At 43.0% G+C, this 16555-nt stretch overlaps 1 protein-coding gene across 11 annotated transcripts in view; it reads left to right on the top strand.

The window, feature by feature from the left end:
• AMOTL1 (angiomotin like 1) overlaps positions 1-16555 on the top strand; it is a 170081-nt gene that overhangs the window by 87544 nt on the left and 65982 nt on the right. For 9 of the 11 annotated variants that reach the window (XM_035703702.2, XM_035703700.2, XM_025419253.3 and 6 more), the window contains one exon: positions 15164-15316. The exons of the other annotated variants lie outside the window; for them this stretch is intronic. In XM_035703702.2, coding sequence (XP_035559595.1) covers positions 15164-15316 — 153 coding nt within the window. The remainder of the gene's footprint in view (positions 1-15163; positions 15317-16555) is intronic. 11 annotated transcript variants of the gene reach the window in all.

Genomic DNA, 16555 nt, shown 5'->3' with positions numbered 1-16555 from the left:
AGTTCCATGCCAAGGAGCTTGGGAGGAAATGGATGTTGTAGATATAACTGAGGCATTACTAGAAATGTGGGGGTGTCTCCTTCTAGAAATCTCTTTAAATTGAGTATGATTAATGTCCTCTGTGAATGTGGGAGGTGGGTCTAATGGCTAGTTTTGATGTGTTCATCTGTGGAGCTTTTAAGGAACTTGAGGAAGCTTGTGTGGCTGGAATAGTGAGTGATGTGCACAGATCAGATTCAGTAGGTTCTCTTGGATGAGGGCAGGGAGCCCTTGGAAAGCCATCAGGTGGGGTTGTGTCAGGCATGTTCTATGGCAACAGCACAGATTGTGTCTACATTTGCCTTTCAGTTTCCTCTTGGATTGAGTGAGTTGTACAATCTGGGAAGAACAGTGGAAAATTAGTGCTAATTAATTATGCATCATGATTTGTTTGCAAAGTCTGCCTTATTTAATCATGAAGAAAAAGCATTTAGGAATCTATGACACGTTGTTTACTCTTTCAGTTTAAGAAGTTAAAACAAAAACAAAAACAAAAACAAAACAGTCCCAGACTCTTAATTCTGTTCATCGTGCAACTTTACTGAATTCACTCACCAGTAATAATAGTTTTTTTGGTACCATCTTTAGGGTTTTCTCTACTTAGTATCATCTGCACACAGTAATAGTTTTACTTCTTACTTACCCATTTGATTGCCTTTTATTTCTTTTTCTTATCTGATTGCTGCAGCTAGGACTTCCAGTGCCATATTGAATAAAAGTGGTAAGAGAGGACATCCTTGTCTTTTTCCTGATCTTAGAGGGAAAGCTCTGTTTTTTAACATTGAATATGATGGTGTTTATCAATAACTGTACATCTCCAAAAAATATGTAACTATATCTCTCCATTAAACAAAGCTGAAAGCTCATCAATGCAGCAGTGAAATCAGTGGTCACATCGATGACCTTTGTATTAGATTCAGACCTGAGATTCACAATCTCCAGAAATGTTCATTATGGAATATTCACTGTGGAAGAAGAAGAGAGGGTTGTTGGTTTTTTTTTTTTTTTTTTTTTACTTTGTATTTGTAATGCTTAGGGGAGAGGACAAATTCTCCCCCTTCCCCCCACACCTCCCAGTAACTATTCTATTATCCTTCTGTCTGAAGAGGAGCTTCCAGCTGGGCATGTTTAAGTTAGAGCCTGGTTCCTGATACCTTCTCCAGGTCCACCTAGGTGACAGACAAGGTAGGAATATTGAAGAGCCTTTGGATGACACCATGTATTCTTTTGGTCTCTTGATAGTAGGACTGCACCATTAAGTTTATTTTCAGAGAAATTGAATATTGTAAGACCTCTCCACCCAAGTGCTTGGAAAATTGGAAATGTAATTTTCATCTCATTTGTCAGTTTCCTGAGCAGTCTGACCTAAACAAAACTTTAAATGTGTTCGTCTTTGATCTGCTCTAGCATCGTGCTGTTTTGAAAAAGCTCCCTCATTGGATCATTTCTTGAAAGCGGATTTTATAGCACTGATTCCTGTTCCATTCCCCATTCTCATACAAAGAAGCTAAAATGCACTGAGCACTTACCATGTGCTAGAACACTGTTCATAGCCCTTTACACGCACTGTCTTATTCAATCTTCATGATGGCCCTATGTAGTAGGTTCAACGACTAGTAGGTCCAAATACTGTCTCGATTTCCTGATAAGGTAATGAGCGTCAAGAAGTTAACTCATTTGCTCAGCACGGAGGTAATAAATTGTAGCATCTGGATTCTTATATTGCTTAAGAAACAGATTTGCCAAGACAAAATGAGAAAAATTGGTTCCCTTTTCTTTTTTTTCCATTTGGTGACTGTTTTCTCCTCTGTGTCTGTTATTCTTTAAATCTTTTAATACTCTGGTAATTCTGATTTCTTGGTGTATTGGGTATTTGTTAGTTGTTTTCTTAAAAAAAAAATAAAGGGAGCCTGTCATTTCAAAAAAAATCAGTGGCCACTATTTGTTGCCAGTGCTAAAACTCAAACTTTCAAGTGAAAACTAGAATTTTGGAGAATTTGGATTTGCCACTCTGAGCTTGATAGCTTCCTAATACACAGAAGACTTTTCTGATGATCTCAGTCCATGGTATATGATTTTGTTGATGTTACGTACTTGAAATATTTCCATGTATGGAAGATTTGCATGGTTCAGTGAACCATTGTTTTTCCAAGTGACCAATGTATGAAATTATGAAATCATGGGTAAAGAAAGCTCCCTCCAAAGTGAAAGATGGACCAATGGATTTAGAGGATTATCCAAGACAAGGTCACTGGTACAGTTTTGTATTTCACATTGCAACCACCTTTAAGAAATTAGCACTTGCTGAATTTTGGTATTATTTCGAAGAGTAGTCACAGTCATCTAGAAAGGCTATCATAATACTCCTCTTTTTTCTAATTACGTATTTGAATGAGGCCAGATTTCCTTCATCTGCTTCAGCTCAAAATCACACAGCAATAGATTGAAGCAGAAGCAGATATGAGAATCTAGCAGTCTATTAAGCCTGACATTAAAGAAGTTTGCAAAAATTATAACATAATAGTGTTTTGACTGCTTTTTGTTTTATTTTTTTTATTTTATTTTTTTTTTAATTTTTATTTATTTATGATAGTCATACAGAGAGAGAGAGAGAGAGAAAGGCAGAGACACAGGCAGAGGGAGAAGCAAGCTCCATGCACCGAGAGCCCGACGTGGGATTCGATCCCGGTTTCCAGGATCGTGCCCTGGGCCAAAGGCAGGCGCCAACCCGCTGCGCCACCCAGGGATCCCTGCTTTTTGTTTTAGAAATGACTTGGGTTTTTTTGAAATGAGTTTTCATAAAAAATATTTTCTGTAACTTAGAATGGGGTTTTTATTATTTTTAAATGAATTAACATATGTTTGAAAATTTCTTAGTTTCATTTTCTAACATGGCAAATATGTATAGATATGGCCTACATAAACAAAAAAGTTTATTGAGTCCTCAGTAATTTTTAAGAGTGTAAAAGAGATCCTAAAACCAAAAAGTTTGAGCACTGTTGGTATAGGGATAAACACTGTGTATGCTCTGGAGCCAGACCAACTGGGCTTGAATCCTGGTTTTGCCGTTTGCTAATTGTGTGACTTAAGGCAAGTTATTCTCACTGCTATAGTCTCCACATCTGAGAAATGAGGATAATCCTCATTTAGGCTTCATAGAGTTGTGAACTGCGTGAAATTAGTGTGTGTGCTTTTGTGTAGACCTAGGGAGAAGCTGTAACTCTTGACAGATTTAGAGGGGTGTCCATGATCTCAAATCACTAGGCCAATGAGAATAAAGAGATAAGTGTAGCTCCTAAGCACAGTTTCCGGAATCTTTGCCCTGAAATGGACTGCCATCCCTTCTCACCACTCCATGCCACCTTGAGCCTATGTGTCTTTGCATTTGTGCACTGTTGGGCAGTTGTCTGTCTTCTATGTCTGCCTCTCTCACTAGCCTGTCACGTTTGGATCTTTTTTTTTTTTTTTTTTAAAGATTTATTTATTCATGATAGACATAGAGAGAAAGAGAGAGGCAGAGACACAGGCAGAGGGAGAAGCAGGCTCCATGCCGGGAGCCTGACACGGGACTCGATCCCAGGACTCCAGGATCACGCCCTGGGCCAAAGGCAGGTGCCAAACTGCTGAGCCACCCAGGGATCCCCACGTTTGGATCCTCATATCAAGCACTGTCTCACCCCTGGCAGATGCTAAATGTCATGGACCTTTGTGGAATGAATGAATGAATGAATGAATGAATGAGTAATTCTGCATTTTGCTGCTCAAAAAGTTCACAGACCGATGATCTTTTGTAATGTATATGAATTATAAGGAAACCAAATACTATCACAGATATCTAGGTGCTTTAAAATACCACTTAAATTCTGTGGAGTGCTTTGAATAGTCACAGGTGAATTTGCGCCTCAGCCCTAGGGCTGTGAGCTGTGTGACCCAGAGCATGTCATTTATGTTTTTGTTTAGGTAAAGAGGAAATAATGAGACCTAATTCTCAAAGATGTGAGAATTACCTGAGATAATGTGTGTATCATGTTCTGCTCCATAATGTTACACTGTGCCTTCCTTCTGTATAAAATTAGGCAGCTGCCTATCTCACATGACTCTGTGGCATAGTTGGCTGTGTGATTTTTGAGTTTCAGGTTTAGCAAGCATTTGTCATAAAATATGGTAGGCATTTTCACAGGCTTTATGACCTCATGGTTGCATTGGATGTATTTTTTGTTACACTTTATTGTATCTTTATAACAATATTTTAGATGTAACTGAAATAGTGCTATCCTTTGACCTGGTCACTCAGGTTAACAGTAATGAAATACAGGGACACTAAAATTATTGACTTTGAATCTGAATTTATTGAAAAGTAACAAAATTATACAAAAAATTCTTTACCAAAAGAGTCAGTGCAGTTTGGTTGGTTGGTTTTAGAAAGAGTCGTCTTATTCATTTGGGTTCATCAGATCCATTATGTTTTGGCTTCAAATGGGGTCGATTTACAAAATTTCAGTTTATCACAACTTTTCCAGAGTGCGTATGTTATATCAGCACTTGTATGGCAGAGAAGTATAAGCTTCCCAAACCGACTCTGCATTCAAATTGACTGTGAAGAATTCATTTCTGGTCTGCACTTGTGGAGATCCTGATTTATAGGTCTGACATGGGGGCTTGGAAGTGACATTTTTAACACGTACCATGGGTGATGCAGACACAGCATAGGTTTGGCATGTGGCATGATGGTGGAGACACCATCGTGAAAACTGTATGTGGCTAAATGAAAGGGATGAGGAGGGGTGGCTTCATCAATTGCCTTGGTGTTCTGGTAATTGGCAAGGAGTGTGCCATTATTACAATAAGCTTTTAAGAAAAATAGCACAAATAAGATAATTCTGGTTCCCTTTCTGCCTCATATATTCAGGGAGAGAAACTTTCCTAGTACCTTTCCCCATTATCCACAAGCAAGAGCATATCATTAAAACCCCTAATTTTGGGGCACCTGGGTGGCTCAGTGGTTAAGCGTCTGTCTGCCTTTGGCTCAGGTCATGATCCCAGGGTCTTAGGATCAAGTCCCACATCAGGCTCCCCACAGGAAGCCTGCTTCTCCCTCTGCCCATGTCTCTGCCTCTGTCTGTGTGTTTCTCACGAATAAATAAGTAAAATCTTAAAAAAAAAAAAAAAACGCTAATTTTAATGTAAGAAATTAGGCAGGAATAAAGGACTCAGAATTAAGTGTGCTTTGTTGTGGATTTTTGGAAGGCAGAATGGTGTTGCAAAAAAGAGCTTTGATTTTGTCTGTGCTGTTTGGCCTGTTCTGTGTCTCTCAGCATTACTTAACCACTGGGAGCCTAGTATCCCCTACCTACAAAATGGGAATAGCATGATGATAATTAAACATGATGATTTTTGTACCATCCCTATACTTAATAGGCCCTCCTTAAGTGGTAGCTCCTGCTACTATTGATTATACTCTTAATGCTGAAGGGATGTTTTGTTTCTTGTAGAACATTGGTTGCTTTAAACTATGAGCCAGCATTGACCTAGAGTAGAAGTCCCAGTCCCCGGGAGAGATGTCCCCCCAGCAGACATGCTGTGCCTGCCAGCTGCAGTGGCCTTGCTAACAGGACCCCAAGAGCTGGAGGGACCTGGTGGCCAGCCACAGATGTCTGAGCCTCTTCTCTCTTCGCTCCATTGAGAAGCACAATTATACATTCATGTTGCCGTCTTGTGTCTTGGGGTTTATTTTAAGGCTTTACATCCTGTTTTCCTTTGTTCAGAAAATCTTAAGTACTTACTGTCTACCTGCAGTGATAGAAATACATTTAGGCAATGGAGCTCACGTGCTAGTGATTGTGTTTTTTTTCTCAGTGGGAACATAATGTGTTCCACCCAAAAGAAGACCTTTATTATGGTCCCGAGATTGATTAAAAATTACTTAAATTTCAGCTATTTAAGTAAATACAGGGCCTATTTATTAAAACCTATCACAGTACTAACTCTAGAGATCTACTCTAGAGCATGGTGCCTATAGCTAACAATACTGTAGTTTATATTTATAGCTAAATACTATATTTTATATTTAATGCTTGCTAAGAGGTAGTTCATATGTGAAATGTTCTTACCAGACAAACAAAAATTAATAAAGGAGCTGGGAGAAGACTTAGGTGATGGATATGTCTGTGGCCTTGACGATGGTGTATACTTGTCCCCAAACTTGTATCCCTATTTTGTATACATTATATATGTACATCTTCTTAAATGTCAGTGACACCTTAATAAACTGGTATTTTTTTTAAACTTATCTGAAGAAAGGAATTTCTGGAGTCCAGGTACTTTTTTTTTTTTTAGAAACTTTTTTTTTTGAAGTACAGTTCTTTTTTTTTTAAATATTTTATTTATTTATTCATGAGAGACACACAGAGAGACAGAGACATAGGTAGAGAGAGAACCAGGCTCCATGTAGGGAGCCCAATGTGGGACTCGATCCTAGGACTCCAGGATCACACCCTGGGCCAAAGGCAGTTGCTTAACTGCTGAGCCACCCAGGTGTCCCGAGTCCAGGTACTTGTAGTTTTAGATAGGTTAAATGCCAAATATATCAACATGAAATCTAAATTCTGATATTATGTACAATTTGAGTCAAGATACTTAAGTAGCCTTTGGATTATCTTTTAAAATCCAACATTAAAATAGGATTTTCTCTTTGTATTTAAGATCTTTTTATTATGGGATACTCTTGTATACTTGTGGTGACTCTGTGTGGTCGGTAGGACTGGGCTGATTCCTTTTACTTATGGTGAGGGACTGGGCACCCTCAGAGGTCTCCTGACTCTGTTCCTGCACCCAGACCTGAAGAAGCATGAGCCAAGGGCTGCATTTGGGGCACAGATCCGGGACACAGGGCTCACCGGCAGGGCTTGGGCGGGATGAAAGAACACCTTCCTCTAAGTGCCAGCTTGTGTTCGAGCTGCAGAATCCCATGATGTGATTTCCTTCCAAAATCCTGTACAGAGCCCCTACGCAAACTGGATCATCGTATACTTGTAATTAACCATCTTTAGCACTAGATGGCTTTCTCTTGTTTTTGTTCCCCAGGAACTTTTACCAAGCTTAGGTCTACCGATTAGTTTGAAAGAGAGAAAATCATCTTTGAGCTAAGCTCCGTAGAATAAAGAATACGTTTATAACTGGTTATTTAAAAATGTATCCTAATTCTGTTAATATATATTTATTGAGTGCCCATTACCTGCTAGAAACAACCAGGTACCATGAACATATGTAGATGATTCATTGATGCAATAAATGTGTGTTGAGCATTTACTATGATTTTATTTGTTACAAACTGGCGATACAAAGGAGATATAAGACACAGTCCCTGTTAGTCAACTTATGAGTTAACAGGGGGAGAAAAAATATAAACTAAATATGTAGGTAGTTTAATAGTGGCATAAATATGTATGGACTGTGGGGCAGCCCAGGTGGCTCAGTGGTTTAGTGCTGCCTTCAGCCCAGGGCATGATCCTGGAGACCTAGGATCAAGTCCCATGTCAGGCTCCCTGCCTGGAGCCTGCTGTCTCTGCCTCTCTCTCTCTCTCTTTCTCTCTTTCTCTTTCTCTCTCTCTCTTTCTGTGTCTCTCATGAATAAATAAATAAAATCTTTATAAAGACAAAAATAAAAAAATATGTATGGGCCATGATGGGAGCCTACAAACATTTGTGGGGTGGGGCAGATGACCTCCCAGAGGAAGTGGCACCTGAGTAGAGCTTCAGATGACTACTGGATAGTCAGCATATACATCTGGGCCTCTAGTATGTGTCCAGGTGTTTTCTGACTCACTCAGAGAGAAAGGCCCTCCAGATGAAGGAACCTTTGGGGGAACTCAAGTTTTTCTTTAGGGTTTGTACAAAGGGTACTTGGGGCAATAGAGGTGAGTTACTGTAATTCAAGGCAGATTGTGCTAAGTCATGTAGTACATAGGATACAGACAATGCTCAGCTTTTATGAGCGGGGTCAGAACAAGTAATTTTTTTTTCTAAAATATTTTATTTGTTTATTCATGAGAGTCACAGAGAGAGAAGAGAGGCAGAAACTCAGGCAGAGGGAGAAGTAGGTTCTCCACGGAGAGCCCCATGCGGGACTTGATCCCAGGACCCCCGGATTGCAGAGCTGAAGGCAGACGCTCAAACACTGAGCCACCCAGGCATCCCAAAACAATTACTTTTTTTAAATGTGAGTCTCTCTCAGAAGTTCTTGATTGTGAGCACAAAGTGACTTTGGCTAACTTAAGCAAAAGAGGAGTTTATTGGAAGTATACTAGGTAGCTCACAAATTGACAGGAAGGCCCAGAAAATGGGCAGGAACCTTGGTGAAAATTCACCAGGAGCCCAGCCAGGGATATGGTGTTTGTCTTGTGAGGGTGGGCCACCATAGCCACCACTCTACTGCTGCCCCTGGAATCCTGGTGATAATGTTACCACAGGTAATTTATCAACATGCTTTGTCTTTGTGTCATTTCCTCAAGATTCAAAGTCTTTGGATGGAATATCCCGTTGAGTGAGCCTAGGCTGTCCTAGCTCCTAGAACAGAGAGAGAGAGAGCCTTCCAGCTTCTATAATGGGAGAGAAAACCTACCTCCAAGGTGTACACAGTGAATTCAGGGTTGCCTAACACTGAAAGTATTTAATTAGAGGTGACTGACTCTCAGGAATATGGTGGGAAGCAGTTGGCGGTTGAGTCACCTAATTTCAAAATTATTTTGCATTTCTGTAGTGTTATGAAAATAATATGCTAAAATTTAGGAAGCTTTTCAAAATCTCTCTTAAATCATGGATTCTGAGTCATCCTCCCTACCTCTACCTGAGTGACACTGAACTCTCTCCATTCCTTAAAAAGATGAAAGGTTTTCATGACTCAGTCCCTGTGCTTGCCCTTTAACAGTGTATCGATCTGTCTCCTTAGCATCCTCTCCTTACTCCACTGCGGATTAATATCCTCCTAATTTCTCCCTATACTGCTCACCTGTCTCTCCTTGTCATTTCAGCTCAGTATCACCTCCCTAATCAACAGGTAGTGATGAATTACTTCTGGGCCTCCGAAGTCTTGTGTCCCTTTAATAGAGCACTTACTCTGCAGTGAAATTCAGGTAGTTGTGTGCACATTTGTCTCCAGAGCTAGATCATAATATCCTGAGACCAAGGGTGTTCTTACTCATTTCTTGGTGTTTATAGCTCCTGGCACAGTGGCCTGTTGAACTCAATTGTTACTTTAAAGGTTAAGCATACATTTTGCATTTTGGTTCACATTGATAATATCTCAGATATTTCTAAATAAGCTAATTATAAAGTTAAATGTTGCATCACTTTAAATCACAAATTCCATTTTGAGAAAGTCTAAATTAAATAGCTATTAGCACATTCATTATTTTACCTGTTTTCTACAACAGATAGATTGGTCCAGGGATTAGAATTCACATTTGGATGCCGGGAAAGACTATATCGTACAGAAGTTGGGAATCTTAGAAAACTTCCTCCCTCCCACCCTTCTTCATCTTCATCTTAGGTTGCAAATAATGGTTCCTTGGAGAAAGAGCTAGTCCAGTGCTCGGAGATTCCTGTTTAAAAACCTGTGTGCTGCATGCAAGTGTTCTAGAGCAGGGTGCCATGACCTGTGTTTCGCTCAGGCCTCAGGCTCCTGTAGCATGGATGGCCAACCCAGGTGAGGACCTGTGAACAGACTTGCCTTTATTTTTCAGGCACCAGTCATGGATCCTTGAGGCCACTTCTAAACATTGTTCCTAGGGCATCTGTCTCCCTGTGTGGAGTAGTCCAGTCCCCCCGGAAAAATCTCCAGTTCTGCCAGAGTCAGGCTTGGTTGCTTACATTTAACTTTGAGACCATTGGCACACTCAGCAAATTCCTTAGCTCTTTGAAAGGGATGGTAGAAGCCACAGAATTGTTTGTTGCTGTGTTTAAAATCTGTTACAAAGTTATAGGAGTTTATTCTAATCTAGATGGTGAAGTTGTTCTTAAATGAACTAAGAGGTTTTGGGGTACCTGGGGCTGGCAGAGAGTTTTGGGCTTTGGCCGAGTAACGCCTGGGAATTGTCTTGCAGTCAGTGGAGGGTTTGAGGAATGGGCCTCTGGCCTGCCTCTCAAAAAGCACCACTGGCAGGCCGGCAGAGGGGATCGGGGGAGGGGGGCTGCTCTTTCAGGGAACAGAAAAGTGCAAGGAATCATTGGGAACTCTAGAGACTGGCTTTGGAGGAATCTTTGACCTTTTCTTTCTTTATTTTTATTTTTTTTATGATAGTCACAGAGAGAGAGAGAGAGAGGCAGAGACATAGGCAGAGGGAGAAGCAGGCTCCATGCACCGGGAGCCTGATGTGGGATTCGATCCCGGGTCTCCAGGATCGCGCCCTGGGCCAAAGGCAGGCGCCAAACCGCTGCGCCACCCAGGGATCCCTTTTTCTTTCTTTTTAAAGATTTTATTTCTTCATTCATGAGAGACACACAGAGAGGCAGAGACATAGGCAGAGGGAGAAGCAGATTCCCTGTAGGGAGCCCCCTGTGGGACTCGATCCCAGGATCCTGGGATCATGCCCTGAGCCAAAGGTAGATGCTCAACCACTGAGCCATTCAGGTGCCCTGATCTTTGACCTTTTTCTTTAAACTCTTACCTGGTAGTGAGACCATCCTAGAGGATGATGCCATGTTCTGCATCAGTCAGCAAGTAATAGGAGAGCACATCTTTTACATCCTCCCTGCAGAAAGTAGCAGGTATGGGTCTGGCACCTGCCTTCCAGCTTCCCTAGGACAGCAGCACCAGTCTATATTAAATGACTGCTGTAAAATACCAGGTGGTTTGAGGTTTACATGCTAAGTTGTGTGCTTCTCATTATAATTGCTGCCATAGTTGAGGTAAGGAAGGCCATTGTGTGTGTGTGTGTGTGTGGTGTTTGAAGGGAGGTAGAGTGAGTTTTGTTGGGGTGAACTATAAAGGACTTGGGGAGAGGAGTGTGAAGCTGGGGGATGGCATTCCCAGCTGGAACTTGGAAAATGAGGTGACATGTTCACAGGACTCTGGGATGCCAAGTGGACCGCCAAAGCTGTTGACAGCAGAGTGGGGGGCCTGGTAGCAGGCAGCCTTGAAAACCAAACAAAATTTGGACATGAAGCTTTAGCTAAAACGGTTTTGTGTAAGCAAGTGGTATTGCTAGTCGTGGGATTTAAGGATAGGAGATTCCCCAACTCTGTGAGTGTTGGATGATAGTGGGGTGATAGATTGAAGGTCCTCCAGTGTCTAAACGTTGAGGACATTTCTGAGCCTGTTCTCTTCGCCTCTTTACAGACTCAAGATCTGATCTTAGGGAAGTAACTAGTTATGGTGGAAGTGAAGCAGATGAGGTCACTAGGCTCTTGTGCTTCTCGGCTACCCCAGAAAACTCACTTCATTTTACCTTAATTCATTTTTCCTTTCACACTGAGGTCCTTGTTATGGCCATATTGAGTAAGAAAAAAAAAAAAAAAGTCTTGTTCAGAGTCACATTACTTAAAGGCCTCTGGACAGTTACAAAGAAAGTCACAGCATAAAACCATAGTGGGAGGGAAACTTTCAGTACTTTAGAAATAAGCCAAAAGCAGTCATGCTCATAGAAAGCAGCAAAGGATTCTTCTTGTTGACACATGCCATGCAGATTTGGTAAAGAAGAAGGGACCATTCTTGGTGAGATGGATCATCGTTAGTATTGGGCAAAAATGTTGATCCATAGGGACGGCACATGCGTGCCCCTCCCCAAAGAAAGACGCTACACAGAGCTGACTCCTTTACACTGGCCTTAGCTTGTTCTCCATTGCTTTTCCACTTTCCCCATGTAGAGGAAAGCTGTGTCAGTGGTAATTCTGGGACAAGGATTGGTTTGAAAGAAGCAGGTGATTGTAAGTAAGTCAGGAGGACCTTATGTGGAAATAGTCTTTATACCCCTGAGACAACTATGTTGAGTCCACAGAATCCTTGATTGGCTGTGTACTGCCCTAAAACTGGTGCAGTTCCTGAGCCCCTGGGTGAAGGGGCTGGGGGCTGGCTTGGTGGGAGTGTTATCTAGGAGTGTCCAGAAAGGTGGCTGCTTCTCTCTCCAGCGTTGCTCTTGGGTATGGATATGGAGAATGCTAACAAAGCCCACAGCATTCCCCCTCATCTGTTATCGTATGCCACATGTTTACTTCCAGTTTCTCCTGTTAGATAGCCTTGACCCTGTGGGGTAGATCGCGAAATCTGCGATTGCACAAGAAAAGAGACTCCATTTGTGCTACAGGAGTTACTAGAGAAGATTCTGAACGTGAGTAGGAAGGGGAGGATTATGTACCTGTGGGATTAAGGGTGAGGCCTCTTATATTTTTGCCATGTAGTCCAGGAATCTCACGCAGCAGACCTAGTGGCACAATATTCTTGTCATTTTACCTGCCTTTCAGGTGAGAAAACTACAGACAGTGATTCCTGCAGGGTGTGTCAGGGTTGGGAGAGTTCACGTGGTTCTCTGGGCCTAGTGGAACCATGATCCCAGGCCTGCCTATCTGCCAGGTCCATTTGGTCGTCTGCTGGGCTCTTCTTTCTGCCACTCCAAGGAGCGGGGGCAGCAGTGGGAACGCGTGAGACACCGGGTGTACAAAAAAAGAAATCTTAAGTGATTGTTGATAGGCAGTTGGACATCCCGTCCCGTAGTCTGCGGTGTGTGAGAAGTGCTTTCGCTCTTTCATGATATTGAGGCCTTTGGACAAAACGGTGGGAGGCGGCGCATCCCTGGTGCCCTCTGTGCTGACGGGGGCCGGCGGCGATTCCAGGCACTGCTCGGTGGCCTGGCGCCCTGGACCCCTGGCCCCTGCTCGCCTATGGCGGGCCATCGGATAAGGTGTGGAAAGTCCATTTGTGCCAGTGTCGTTGCTCCTGGTTCTTGGGCTGCAACCAGGAGCAGGGATAGACAGGAGGCTGGACCCCGAGGTGAAGGGCACAGGCGAGGGGCCGCCGCTCTGGCTGCAGGGAGACTCCGCCCCGGAGAGCAGCCGGGAGAGCAGCCGGACTGGACTGGACGGGACCGGGACGGGACCGGGACGGGGACGGAACCGCAGGGAGGCCCTGCTGCCGCGCGGTTCCCGCTCAGCTTCCCACGCGGCTTAGTATGCTAATTGGGGGCGGGGTGGGGAAAAGGGTTCCACCGTGATTGGTTGGAGGGCCTCACCCTGATTGGTTGAGGCCGGGATTCGGGCTTCGACTCGCCCATTGGTGCTTTCTGGAGCCGGTCCTGGGTGTTGGCTGGGGCGTCTTGGTTGCGCTGAGTCCAGCGGTGTAACGGGAGCTCCCGGCAGAAAGCGCCCGGTACGTGACGTTTTCCCTTGGGGCCTGTTCCCATGGTCCCTGTCTCACCGTGATGATGAGAATGGCTTCGTGCAGAAGTTCCGAACTAGGTTCTATATTGAATGCATGTATCTACACACATAGACCCTGCACACTCCTTAAATGCATGTGCACATGTACGTATGTACCCTTAATTAGGCCTCAGTTTCATTAGCAGATTGCTCTCCGCTCTCACATTTCTGAGTCGCGTGACAGGATGGTGTTGCCCAAAGTTGTCGTATGCTTGGACATGCCGTTCCTCGGCCAGATCCACTATGAGAAAACACCACACTTTCACTGAAGTGTGTGGGTCCTCAGCTCCTCCCTCACGCTGATTTGGTGGGGGTGGGGCTAAGGGTGCAGAAAGGTCTTTGTGTTTGCAGAGTTTTGCCAGTTGCAGCGCATTGTTCTCCCTCCAGCTTTGTGGGGAGTGCCTGAGCCCTGCCTCTGGAGATTGCAATTGTGGAAGTCTGGAGGAAACCTGATCACTGTAAGGTGTGGCCAGCATTGCACCTCCCCCTTCTCTGATTTCCCACCAACATTTCCACTTGCTGAAGTAGAAGCCACGTCAGGATTTGCCTTAGGATCCAGGCCATCCACGATTCCTAATTTTAGTCTGTGATAGATGTGAGCAAACATGCAAATACTACTTCGTGTTTTGAAGTAAAGAAACTGAGGAGGATGATGAGTAAACCCCATCTATGGCCTAAGAATAGCTACTCACTGCTAGCTTTGGCCTTGTGAGAAATGAGTGTGTGTGTGTGTGTGTGTGTGTATGTGTGTATAAAACCTAGGAGGAGATTTCAAGTTACTTTCAAATTAGTTTGAAGTTATAGCTGAGAAACATTTTTTATTCTAATGGAATTATCATTTGGTCAAGGATTTTAATTAAAAAAAAAAAGCATGATTCTTCCTCTAGAGTAAACTAAGCTCCTTTTGCAAAAACAAACAAACAAGCAAAACCCTTACATGTGGTGCCTAAGCAAAGAAGTCTGTGCACAGAGGCCAGAGAGCCTGGGTAGGTGCAGTGGAGCGTTCCCACGATGTTGTATGTCCATATCAGTGTTATGGTAGTGGTAACTCGTGTTCAGTGCCTGCAGGGTTGAATACTGTGTCACGTTTAATTAGAACAGGAAGCACACTCCAGTTTGTGTGTGAAGCAGATAAACTGGAGCTGAGAGGCCAGTGCTCGGCAGAGAGCCAGAATCCATGACCCTTGCTCACGCAGCCACATGGGACTCGAGAATCCTTGAGTGGGGCTTAGTGCTCTGTCCTGGGCTAGGAAAGGCTCTTGCTCACACATGGTCTGGCAAAAGGGCCAGCCCCTCTCTGTGTCTTATGTATGTGGTGACACAACTGCTCTTCCCATTTTACCTTCCTTCTCTGGCCTCCCCACCCCCGTCCTTTCTGTTCTGCCCCTTGACCATCCCGAATTTTGAGGACACGTTGTGTTCGGTCAAGGGCTTGATTTTTGTTGGTGTTGCTGCTGGCACCCTTGGTACTGGGTTGTGTGAAAGCGTCATGACTTCACTCAGTGTGTCTTAAAGGTTGTTATTTTGACCTCTCGGGTCATTTTGGGGGGTGGCTGGACTTGTGATAATTTTGAATGGTAACTTTGGAATTTTATGAATCAAAAAGACAGCTCTGAGTTGAATGTGGGAGAATGCCTCGTGGGCTTTTATGAGTCACACAGGAAGGAGGAAAAGGAGGACTTTATTGGCACTGACATGCACTTTGCTTCTTCCCCAGGTCCTCCTCCTGTGTGTTACAGCCCTGGTAGTCCCACCCCAATTCTAGAAGACCCCAACTACATTTTCCCAGACTTTCAGCTCTATTCTGGGAGACGTGAAGCATCTGCTTTGACGGTGGAGGCAACTGGTAGTAGCATCAGGGAAAAAGTTGGTAAGTCCTTTTACTGGCATTTGGGTTGGAAAAACAAGATGATCATATGTTTCTGATTTTTAGCCTTTTTGCAGTTTTTTCTCTATCCTTGTTTTAAAAATCAGCCAGTTGTATTATCAATTGTCTCTTTATTGGTAGGTGCCTTATTTTTAATGTTTGTGCTATGGTGTCAATAGACTATTTTACAATGATACGTGACTCTCTCAATAGACAGAGTTCTTATGTAGGAACTTGAGAGTTATGCCACTTATTCCCTAATTTTTCTCTAATTCCTCAATACTTTTTTGTATTCTTTCCCAGAATCTTTTTTTCCTTCTCCGCTTTCACTTTTATCTCTTTTTGCAAATAATTGAGAAGTTCGGAAGAAATTCAAAACTATAGTAGGGAGGGAGCTGCCTCCTTTGTGAAAACTTCCTGCCTATTTTTGAGGGCTTTTGAAATTGGTAAAACTGGGAGGGAATCTTTAAAACCCCTGTAGGGAAGGATCTCCTGGTTCTTGGCAAATGTGCTGATGAAAAGAGAAATCAGTAGTTTTCATGCTTGATGAGACTCTATTGCTTGTATTTTTTTGCCCCCTCCCCCCCCATCATTCTCTTTTGGAAATATATTTTTATTTGAATTTTTATTCAGGTTTTTCACAATGTTTTTATCTTTATTTTTGAATGTGCTTGTGTCCCAAGCCTTGCAGAGCAATTATCCTGAGGGTAGGGACTTTGTTCTTTTTACCTTCTACCCCCAGCACCTGTCAGAATGCCTGGATGTAATGGGGTGGCAGGAAGGATTTGCACAGTAAGAGGGTGGCCCACTTGAGCCCACATCTATCTCTCTTTCCTTGGGTTCCTCTTTGCTCATTACAGCTTTTTGGCAATTCATCTTACATGGACTTCCAATAACCTGTTTTTAGGGTTTGAAATTTTTTATCGTTCAGCTTTGGGTTTATATCTTCATTACAGTATACATTCTTGAAGGTAGGGAATAAGTTCCAATTTACTGCACATGCAGTCTCATGTTATAGATATGACATCTGCCCATTTTACAGAGAGAGATGTTCAGAGAAACCAGACAACTTGTCCGAGGTCTCAGAGGTATGATTTGGGGTCAGGGGAAAGAGGCAGTGGTATGATCAGAGTTGAGCTTTGGGAGCCAGTCTAAAAAGTTCTTGACTTGGCTGGACAATTATTTTCTGAATGCCTTCTGTGTATCAGGGTAGTGTTCTAGACACTGGAGATACAGCAAGTG

This window comes from Canis lupus, chromosome 21 (genome assembly GCF_003254725.2).
Source record: "Canis lupus dingo isolate Sandy chromosome 21, ASM325472v2, whole genome shotgun sequence".
In the NCBI taxonomy this organism is placed as follows: Eukaryota; Metazoa; Chordata; class Mammalia; order Carnivora; family Canidae; genus Canis; species Canis lupus.
Note: the sequence above shows the minus strand (reverse complement) of the source record. Positions and strands in the feature narration are given on the sequence as shown.